This window comes from Echinops telfairi, unplaced genomic scaffold (assembly GCF_000313985.2).
Source record: "Echinops telfairi isolate 266 unplaced genomic scaffold, ASM31398v2 ScPeMD7_28;HRSCAF=97, whole genome shotgun sequence".
Lineage (NCBI taxonomy): Eukaryota > Metazoa > Chordata > Mammalia > Afrosoricida > Tenrecidae > Echinops > Echinops telfairi.
In genome coordinates this window covers 5,696,044-5,706,777 of record NW_022103925.1, presented here as the reverse complement: position 1 = coordinate 5,706,777, position 10,734 = coordinate 5,696,044, and the positions used below count along the sequence as shown (strand labels likewise).

Genomic DNA, 10,734 nt, shown 5'->3' with positions numbered 1-10,734 from the left:
GCATCAGAAAGCCCCCCTATTTCTAATATGCTGCACTCAACCTCAAGGTCAGCAGCAATGCTGCTCTTCTGCAAGGTGGCTGTGTGTGCCAGAGGAGCCTATTAGTACAGAGGTGTCTGTTCAACTGCTACTCAGCAGGGCAGCAGTTCAAATACACCAGCCCCTCTAAAGGAGACATCCTATGGTCTGCTCCCATAAAGATCTGCACTGGTGGAAACCCTGTTGGGGGGGTAGTTCTGTGTCCTGCAGGGGCACTGTGTTAGGAATCAACTTGCTGGTGGTTGGTGGGGTGTTTAGAGTCCACACTGGGTTGCCAGCACGGGCGTGTGTGTGGGTTTGCGAACGAGAATCATAGCTTTGTTTTGTGTCAGCTTTCCTCACACTTCTTTCTAGTACCTAGCGCTCGTCTGCCCGCAGAGCTCACGTCTGTGTGAGTAGACTGTACCCCACCCAGCTGTGGGGGCCGAGTCAGAGGAGGGAGGAGCTCTGCCTGGTGGCCACCTTGTCATGCCACCCCAGCTGCCTATAGGGCCGGCGGGGCCTTACCTTGTACAGATGAGAAGTCGGGGACCAGGACTTAGAGGGTCTTACCCCCCATCTCCCATCCATCCAGTAATCCGTTACTCCTTCCTCTCATCAACCTACCCATCCACCCCACTTACCTTTCCGTCTGTTCATTTAGTCATTCATTTTCTGCCTGTCCGTCTACCCACTCTCCCATCACCCATCAACTCAGTTCACCTCTCCGTCATTCTTCCATCTATCCACCTACTTCCCTTCCATCTGCTCATGTATTTTTCCTCTCTTTACGTTCATCTATACATTCATCCCCCACTTATCCTTCCATGTACTCATTTTTGTCTCTGTTTATCTCCATTCATCTATTCACCATCGTCTCTGTGTGTCCATCTATTTGCCCACTTACTCATTTTCCATCCATCCATGTGTTCCATCGCTCCCTTACTCAGTGGGTATTGATTGGTAGCCTTGCCCGTGTGTGCACAGGCTGTCTTCAGCACCAGGGGGAGGCTGGCATGGACACCCCCCACCCCCCACTCTTCCCGCAGGAACACCTGGAGAAGAGCGGCAGAGAATTGTTAGACCTGCCCAGCTGGGAGGGGCGGAGCCAGTTGCCAGCCACCTTGGTGTGAGGTGGGAGCTGCAGCTGCTTTGTGTGCTGGACATTCACTCCCTGCCGGCGAAGAAGGGTCTCAGGGCCTCTGGAGATGGCCTGGGTCCAGCTTTATTGGCTGCCCGGTCTCAGTGGAATGACTGGTCTTCCTGGCCTTCGTTTCTGTCTGCCCAGGAGGAGCCTTGGGTGTGGGATTGAGGACTGGCCAGCCGGGACAGCACGTCCTAGGCACTCCGCCCCAGGCAGGCTTGCGCTGATCAGGCGTGGTTCATTTCAGCCCCGTGGCATATGAACTCCTTGGTTCTCAGCTCAGTGCGTGTGTAGTCTGCCCTGTGCCTTTGTAGGCTGTTGAACCCAGAGCCAGGTGCTCCAAGAATGTCAGCTAGGGCCTCCACCCCTCGGCCCTGTGTTCCCTGCCCTGCAAGCCCTCCCTCCTGGGGTCCCCAGAGACCCTTGGCCTTGGGAGCCCATGCAGAGCAGATGGTGGTGTTGCAGAAACTGCTGCACAGGACCAGCCTCAGCAAGACACCATCAGCCTGGTGCTGGCGACGGGGCGAGGCCCGGCACGCTGCCTGCCGTGGTCCAGCAGTGGGGAGCGCTGGGCATGGTGAAGGGTCACCGGTACCTGTGTGTGTGCGTGCACCTGTGTTTGCAGGGGAGTGTCGGGATGTGTGAGCGTGTGCTTGGGAGTGGACCTCAGGACTGAGGAGGGGAGAGTAAGTGTGAGTTCTTTGGGAGTGAGTCTGCAGACTGTGTATGTGAGAGAGAGCGAGCAAGTACGTGACGGCTCTGAGATGGGAGGAAGACGGGTTGGCCAGTGGGGCCCAGTGTGGACATGACTCCCTGCCCTTTGGCTGCTCCCTTGCAGCCGCACTGTTGGCTGACCTCACTCGCTGGGCTGAAGCCAGCCCTTTCCAGGTCCCTCCCAGAATGGAGCAGAAGCTCTGGGACCCCTTGGTAGCGCTGCCCACATGGGGTCAGGTGCTGGATGCACTGAGGGCAAGAGCCTTGCCCCTTTTCCTGTGCCCCAGCCCTGCTGGCTGGCTGGCTGCATGCACCCGTCAGACGCCCTCTGCCAAGCTGAGAGCTCCATGCCGTTAAGTACACGGACTGCCTATTCCTACCACCCGGCTGCCGGCCGAGCTGGATGTGGGGTAGCGGGGCACTCATGATGATGTGGCAGGGGACGAGGTCCCACCCCCAGCACACTGCTCTCACCCTCCAGCACCCCCTTTGCTGGGATCCTAAGACAACCCTGGGCGGGCTTCCGTCAGGATCATGTGTCATGGGGAGCGCTGACTTCTGGGAGGTCCAGGTTTGAAGTGTTGGGGTGGGAGTTGTCTGAGGCCCATGCGCCCCTGGACCCCCTCCAGGCTCTGGCTGGCCGGCCGGCTTAAGTGCAGAGCAGAACTGTTCCTGGGGCTTTCCACGGCTCCATGACCTGCGGGAAGCAGGCAACAGACAGGCTCTCCCCCGTGGCACTGTGAGCTGGGGGGATGCACCAGGCTTTTGGTTAGCCGTTGCGTGTGTTGCCGTCCCCAGGGGGGTGTAGGGGTCCGTAATGGACCGGCAGAGGGGTTGTCCCCACCTGGCTTCCCAGGTGCAGGCACTTGAGCTTGCCCTGGCCTGCACGGCCAGGCTGACGTGCCTCTGCCCCGTGTGTGCGCAGACGTGTCGGGGAAGCTGCGGATCTGGGACACCACGCAGAAGGAGCACCTGCTGAAGTATGAATACCAGCCCTTTGCCGGGAAGATCAAGGACATTGCCTGGACCGAGGACAGCAAGCGGGTCGCTGTGGTCGGGGAGGGCAGGGAGAAGTGAGTAGCCCCTGAGTGCCCACAGCAGGGGAACAGGCCGGGGCGGGATGCTCAGCTCCTCAGAGCTGCTCTGGGCGTTGCGTGGGGGTGCTGAACACCTGACGGGCCGGCTGCCCTGTCCTCCCTTGTAGCAGTCTGCAGAATGCCTCACAGGAGCTGGCCACCCTACCCCACCCACCCTCATGGGGGGCATTTCAGGTGTACACTGATTAGCGGGAGGGCTGGGGGCAGCCTCCTTGTGGGCAGTCGAAGGATACCTTCGAGGCCGGCTTCAGTCAAGGAGCCTTGGTGGCTGTCATGATTTGTAGTGGGCTGCTGACCAAAAGCAGGGTGGGTCACCCTGCGCTGAGGAAGAAAGACCTGTGTTCCCCTCGTAAGCACCCAGGCCAGAAAACCCATGGGCACAGCTCCCCGGCACATTGCCCCGGGGCTCCAGCTGAGGGTGCCTGCATCTCCTTCCTTGTTGCCTTGCATGGAAGCAATGGAGATGGAAAGCTTCCCCCTCCCCCACCCCCACGCAACCTGCAACCTGCAAGCTGGCTGCCAGCACCTGGCAGTGCAGCAGGGCACCAGCCTGCCCTGGGTCACCCCGTGCCCTGGCTAGTCTTGGCAGACCCCGCCCTTGTGCATCCTGAGTTCTCTCTTAGGGCTGGCCTTCCCGTGCACCATGCTGTGCAGGGGTGGGTGACGCTCTCCCCTCTCCTGCTGGGTGAAGGTTTGGTGCCGTCTTCCTGTGGGACAGCGGTTCGTCAGTTGGTGAGATCACAGGGCACAACAAGGTCATCAACAGCGTGGACATCAAGCAGAGTCGGCCGTACCGCCTGGCCACGGGCAGCGACGACAACTGCGCTGCATTCTTCGAGGGGCCACCGTTCAAGTTCAAGTTCACCATTGGAGTGAGTCTGGGCTCTGGGCAGGGGGACTGGCTGGCTTGCATCCGGGACACATCACACAGAGCAGGCCCCGCCCCCAGCTAGCTCTGCACAGCCAAGGCGGCATCTGGAAGGAGAGGGGTTCCCTGGATGGCCCAGTGCCCATGGCCAGACAGCAGTGCACCTCTGGCTCAGGCATCAGTGGCCCTGGTCCCCATCAGGTAGTGCTAGAGACAGCTTCTGAGCAGGCTAGGACATGTTGGGTGGACTGAGTGGCCTTGGGAGAGGGTTCCTGCAGGGCTCAGTGAGGCTGGTGCCCATCGGAGTGACTCAGTGCAGCCAGCAGGGACTGAAAGCGGCCCATCCTCTGGGGGCAGGCCTTGCTTCAGCCCAGAGACGGCCTCCAGGGGACCCACCCAGCCACTGTGGGGCTCAGCAGGTGAAGGCTGGGCCTCAGGCCCCTGTTCTCACCTGGAAGGGACTATGGTGTGCAGGGTGAGTCGCCGAGTTAGAAACTCAGGTCCTGGTCCAGGCAGGAGGGTGTACGTGGCTGACCAGGGTTTCTGCGGCAGAAGGAGCTGCCATTTGCCATGGAGGCCTACTGCCCGTGTCCATGCTGTCCCCCTCCCCCCTCCCACCCTTGTCTGGCGCCATTTCTTCAGCTTCACTCTGGGCAGGGTCTGTGGAGATGGAGCCAGGGCCTGGCCCTCCTGGGGGTGACGTACACAGCCTGGAGGTCCTTCTCCCTCACGGACGTCCAGGCACCACTTGCCTACCACCACCCTTGGGCTTTCAGGACAGAGGGGGGTCGCAAGGCCTTTCTTCTGAGCACCTTGGGATGATCTTGGAGCTCCAACCCAGGGCCACCCAGTCTGCTGGGATGCAGGTGCTCGCACAGCTGGGGCGGCTGTTGTCAGAGGCCGTCTTCCTGTGGGCTGAGTGCAGCGTGGGCAAGGTAATACAGCGCCCAGTTAGTTTTTCTTTCATTGGTGTCCTGGCCCCAGACGTGGCTGAAAGCAGATGATTCCATTCCCTGCGTGTTCCCTGAGCCTGACAGGAGCCCTGGTCTTGTCCCAGCGAGTCCTGTCTGCCCTCAATCAGGAGGTCACCCTGAGGATGGCTGTGGGCCTGTCCTCCTGGCTCCTCCCTGCACCCCCAGACAGATCTGTCAGTGGGGGTCCCCCACGTTTGCAGGGAAGCTACTGAGAGTGAAGGATCCTGCGTTTGAGCGCAGAACAGAGACTCCTGGGGGCTCGGGCAGCATTGCTCATAGGGTGTCCGTGCCGTGTCCTTCCAGAAAAGATCACCAGGCCTTTATTCCGGAGACCTCTGGGCAGTGTCAGACGGCCAGTCCTTTGCTCTATGCCAAGAACATAACCGCTGCCCCAGCCAAGGCCACTCAGCCTCCTTGTAGCCCAGGTGGACAGAGGCCATTTCAGGCTGGAAGCCAGTCCCTGGGGTCTGCCGAGGCTGGGGACGGAGTGGGTTCATTTGCGTGGGCCTGGGAGGAGGTGCCAGAGGTGGGCTTCCCGGGCGCTCACTGAAACGGTCAATACTAGCTCAGGCTGCCTGGGATGGCTTCCCCAGCCCAGGGCAGTGAGCACCGTTCAGCAGCTGAGGCCAGCTGTCCAGGAGGACTGTGGTGGGGGAGTCCTAGCCACGTGGCCCTGGGAAGGGGAGGTCCAATTCCCCACCCACTCCCCCCGTACCCACCAGGAGATGTGTCCCCATGTCCCCTCCCCCCTCCCCCTGAGAGGCTACTTTTAGCTTTCCTTCTGTTCCAAGCAGTTCCCTGCCGCTTCTTTCCTGGGGCTGTTTCAAGGCAGACCTCCTGCCAGTCATGCTTGAGCGGCAGGAATGTGGAGAAGAGTGATCCACACAGAAGCCCGATGCTGGACTGTGGTGTCCCCCCATCAGCATTCCCCCTGGGATTTTGGGGGAGGGGTGGGGGCAGTACACAGGGCACCAGCCAGGTGCCAGCAGCCAGCTTGCAGGTTGCAGTCTGGGTGCAGGCATGCTGCTTTCTTCGCCGCAGCCGTCCTCACATCTGTGACGGGTGTGCAGCAGGCTGACGTCTGCTCCCTTCTAAAGGGACCAGGGGAGCTGGAGCTGTGGGAAGGGGGGATGGTTCTCGGTGTGGCCTTAGACGACTGCATGTTTCAACAGAGACACATTGAGCCCATGCATGCACCCCACACTCGCCCCTAGGCACACAACCCCCCTTACACGTACCCCACTTTCACTGAATCGTCCTCTAAACCGGAGGCCGGCTGAGTTTGTGATCCCTGCTGTGACCGTGGGCCTTTGGGGACAGGGCCAGAGAACAGGACCAGGACAGGCCTGGGAGATAGAGCAGCCTGTGTGGAGCAGAAGCAGCAAGCAGTGGTCTGGTCAGCTGAGAGAAGTGGACGTTTGTCAGGTCCCCAGCCCCACTGCCATGCAGTCCATTCCGCCCCTGGGGCCCTGTAGGACAGAGAACTGCCCAGAGGACGTCTGCGCCACCATCTCTGATGAAGAGGCCAGCGCCTTAACCACCGTGCCACCAGGCTCCCTGTCATTCCAGCTGTGGCTTTGAAGGCCTGACGGTTTTCCTCTCTCAGGGTGGGGGGTCTGGGAGACAGGTCCTCCTGAGGGTTACAAGGGAGATGGGCTAGGGGGCTGGTGTCTCAGGCTTCTGTGCTGCTGCCCCCTTACTAGTGGTGCTCAGCAGAGTGAGTAGTACACAAAGCACCCACACACTCACAGTCTGGCTCTGGGGCAGCTTGGGTGACCGGATGTCACCCTCTAAATATTGTCCGTGGGGGTGTCATTTAACAGCTGAACAGACTGAGCCCCCTCCAGTGGGTCCCCATCCTCCTGCAGCTTCCACCTCCCATTCCTGGTGTCCTCTTCCTCTGGCTCCACACAGAGACCCACTGCCCCACCTTCGGTGGCCACACTGTGAGCACCACAGGCCCTCCATACCAGACAAGGTGGTGACAGGGAAGGGCAAGGAATGCTGAGATTAGCCAGTGACCCGGTATGACCCTGTGCTTCCACCAGTGAACTTCACCGCCTTCCCACCACCATCAGACAGGTGTGTGGAGTGGGCACCTATGCAGACCATTGTCAACCATTCTGACCTGTCCACACCTGTGGGGGAAGCTGAGGGACAGAAATGGACACTGGGGTTGTGGGTCCGCGTCCCTGTCTGGAAGGAAGTGTCTTTGTGTCCTCTTCATAGAGAACAGCATGTGTCTGGTTCTGTGGTGGCTTGGTGGGGCGACCACTATTTCCACATTCTTCGGCTGCTCTTTGGCCTCTGCTGTGTCAGAGAAAGTCCTAGGGGCCACACCCAACCTCCTGGGGCTCCCTCCAGCCTTACTGCCTGTTCTGACCCCAGGTATAATCCCACAGTTCGCTTACTCTGGACAGGGTCAAGAACTCATGGTGGTGGCCACACAGTCCTCCCAGATAATACTTAACACGTGGGGTTTACCGGGCAAGTTCACAGGTGACGATTCAGGCAAGAAACACTTAGCACACAGTTGTTCAGTCAGGACCGTTCTCTGCCCTGTTAATACGTTGTTACCTAGCTTTTTTAGGGCTGCCGCTAGCTAAGGCAGTGGTTCTCAACCTGTGTGTCATGACCCCTTGGGGGGGGTTGTCGAACAACCCTTCTACAGGGGTCGCCTGATTCATAACAGGAGCAAAATTACAGTTATGAAGTAGCAATGAAAATAATGTTATGGTTGGGGGTCACCACACCATGAGGAACGGTATGCAAGGGTCGCAGCATTCGGAAGGTTGAGAACCCCTGAGCTAAGAGCATGCCTCACCCCCATAAGGCTCAGCCTAAAGTCACTCAGCTCCAGCTCCTTGGGCCAGCAAGCCAAGCGCTGACCCCCCCAATGAAGTGCCCAGAGGCACCCACCTCCACAAGGCAGCCCGCTGCTCCAAACCACTCGCTTTTCTTGCTCTGTGGGCCGGGCAGGCCACCGCTCTGGCTCCTGGGTCAGGTGGCTCGTTGTCTGTCCAGGGACCTCGGGGGTCAAAATGAGGTGCTCTGCTGCCCTTCTCTCCTCCAAAACCAAGTTCACTGTCAGTTCTGGGGGACAGTAGGACTGCTTCGTCCTGGACGGTGGAGCCCCTCTTGAGTTTGAACCCCTGACTTGGTGGTAAGGAGTGCAGAGAGGAGTCCACTGCACCAGAGAGACCCTCACTGGTGGTGAGATCCCTCCCTCTGCTTCTTAGGGGCAGACGCTCAGAGCTCAGCACCTGCTCCCGTCAGTGTCCTGCCTTCCGGCCCGGGTCCTCAGGAAAAGGAAGGTTGCTCAGTGGAGTCAGCTCCCTTGTTTCCGACTCCGGGTTTGCTGTGGACCCGAGACACAGGTCTCCCAGCCTCGGGCTCGTCTCTCTGAGCTGCCAGACCCTCCGCTGCATGGTGGCTAGGGCGCTTCCTGCCGCAGCAGCTCAGCTGCTACCGCTGTCTTGGTCTGTCCAGGGACCGTGTGCATTGAGTGCACTTTCCATTCGCAGAGTAGCAGAACCCTGGTCCTTGTGGGGCTCGGGACAGTGGGGTCCTTTAGCCAAGGTGAAACTGGGCTGATGGTGCACATCCAGGAATGTCCCCAAAGTGGGGGCTGGCCACAGGAACAGTCTGTGGTCGCGTCGTCGTTTCCCAGAAGCTGAATGGTGTCCCCTGGGAGAGCTCGTGAGTGGAGCTGGCTTCTTGTTTGCAGTGGGCGTTCCAGGACCTCAATGTCCAGGCAGGACCTGTTGTCCAGCTTGGTAACTGCCCTTTTCCTGCAGGACCATGGCCGCTTTGTCAACTGTGTGAGGTTCTCCCCCGATGGGAACAGGTTTGCCACAGCCAGCGCTGACGGCCAGGTAAGGCAGTCCTCTGACCCAGGCAGGGGCAGCAGGGGCGGTGTGGGGACTGACTTGACAGCTGACTATCCTGGATGAGGAACAGAGCTGAGAACCCCCACTCCCGCAGGGCAGGAATCCAGGGCTGGCCCTGGGCCAGGCATCTTCCTGAGGTCCCCTTCCCTGGAGCAGCTGGACTCTCCCTGAAGTAGTGCTCCTTGTCCCACATTGATTTCACGAGCCCAGGCCGGCTCACCTCCTGATGGAGACAGTGGATACGGAAGTGTCCCCACAGTCTTCCCATGCTGGGCACTGATGCACGCGCATACTCGGCTAACCCACGTGTCTCTGTCTCCTCCAAGATCTACATCTACGACGGGAAGACGGGGGAGAAGGTGTGCGCCCTGGGAGGGGACAAGGCCCATGATGGGGGCATTTACGCTGTGAGTCTGGCTGTCCGCAGTGGGGAACTTGGGGGAGGGTGTCACTTGCCTGCCCTGAGCCTCTGCTTCACCCCTCGCCATGGGGGCCATGCCGTTCTTGTGACCAGATTAGCTGGAGTCCTGACAGCTCTCACCTGCTCTCTGCCTCCGGGGACAAGACGTCCAAGATCTGGGACGTCAGTGCGAATTCCATCGTCAACACGTTCACCATGGGCACCAATGTCCTGGACCAGCAGCTGGGCTGCTTGTGGCAAGGGGACCACCTGCTCAGCGTCTCGCTCTCGGGCTACATCAACTACCTGGACAAGAACAACCCCAGCAAACCCCTGCGCATCATCAAGGTGAGGCTCCTCACTAGACTAGGTTGCTCTGCAGCCCTGCAGTGCCCATCTGCTCCTTCTGCCCAGCTAGTGAAGAAGCTGGCGGTTTCACCCCCTTGTCCCATTGTAGAGGACGGTGGCAGTCTGCTCCTTGGCCCCCTCTGGAGTGGTTCTCCGTCCTGGGGGCTGACTCTACCAGTGGGTCTGGTTTTGTTTGTGGAGCTGGCCAAAGGCTCAGAGCAGAGCCCTTTCTGCTCTCCCGGCTTTTGGGGATCAAGGTGCCCCTGTGGCTGGCACTCCTGTTGCCCTGTCTCCATCGGCCATCTCCTGTGTTTGCTAGTCGGTGGGTTCTGGGCCCACCCCAGCCACGCAGGATGCCCCCATCTGGGGCTGTGTGATTCCTTCCCCAGCTGGGTCCCACCTCAGGTCTGGCTGTTGGCCTGTGGCTGGTCATTCACTCCCCTGTGAGGCTTGAGAAGGAGGGTTAAGGTCATCAGGGACGGGCATGGCCAGGCTTATTGTTGTGTGGAGGCTGGACACGTGGGTGGCTGACCAGCACCAGGGCCCCCACCCCTCCTGTATGCCGGGGATTAGGAGGGAAGGGGCTGTTGAATGGGGTCTCATTGCTACCACAGCCTCACCACTGTGCAGGTCTGAGCCCAGGGTGGGGAGGGGACAGTTCGGGTTTTGTCACTTGACCAGTTTCTGGTCCTCTGGCGGTGGGTCACCGTTCTTCCTGAGTCAGTGACCATGTGTGGGGCTGGGGCAGCTCTCTCCTCTTTCCCCAGAGGCTGAGTGTGTGTGGGAAGTAGTCACCCCGTGGTCCTTGGCTCACCCGCCTGCCTGTCCCCCACAGGGTCACAGTAAGTCCATCCAGTGCCTGACGGTTCACAGGAACTCCGGCAAGTCATACATCTACTCGGGGAGCCACGATGGGCACATCAATATCCTTTGTTGCCGCCCCCTGAGAGCCCGGGATGCCTTGCCCCTGGCAGCCTGTTGAGCTGCAGTGGAAGCCCTCTGCTGCGGTCCTCAGAGGGGCAGCGCACAACAGCAGGGCGTTGCCCACAGGCTCAGGCCCTCGAGGAAGGTCTGCACCCGAGTCCTGGGCCTGCGCTGGCCCTGAGGAGCCTGCCCGCTGCCCGTCCCCATGCCCGCTCTTCTGCAGCTGCCCAGGACTCGGGCTTTTCCTTAACCGCCTCCCCACATTACTGGGATTCCGAGACGGGGGAGAATGACTCCTTCGCAGGGAAAGGCCACACAAACCAAGTGTCCAGGATGGCTGTGGACGAGGCGGGCCAG

General features: G+C 60.1%; 1 protein-coding gene across 1 annotated transcript in view; it reads left to right on the top strand.

Moving 5' to 3' along the window:
• The window catches only part of WDR1 (WD repeat domain 1), a 73,616-nt gene that overhangs the window by 54,850 nt on the left and 8,032 nt on the right, over positions 1-10,734 (top strand). The window contains exons 7-13 of the mRNA XM_045289486.1: positions 2,771-2,949; positions 3,665-3,845; positions 8,613-8,690; positions 9,032-9,112; positions 9,220-9,453; positions 10,289-10,376; positions 10,640-10,733. Coding sequence (XP_045145421.1) covers positions 2,771-2,949; positions 3,665-3,845; positions 8,613-8,690; positions 9,032-9,112; positions 9,220-9,453; positions 10,289-10,376; positions 10,640-10,733 — 935 coding nt within the window. The remainder of the gene's footprint in view (positions 1-2,770; positions 2,950-3,664; positions 3,846-8,612; positions 8,691-9,031; positions 9,113-9,219; positions 9,454-10,288; positions 10,377-10,639; position 10,734) is intronic.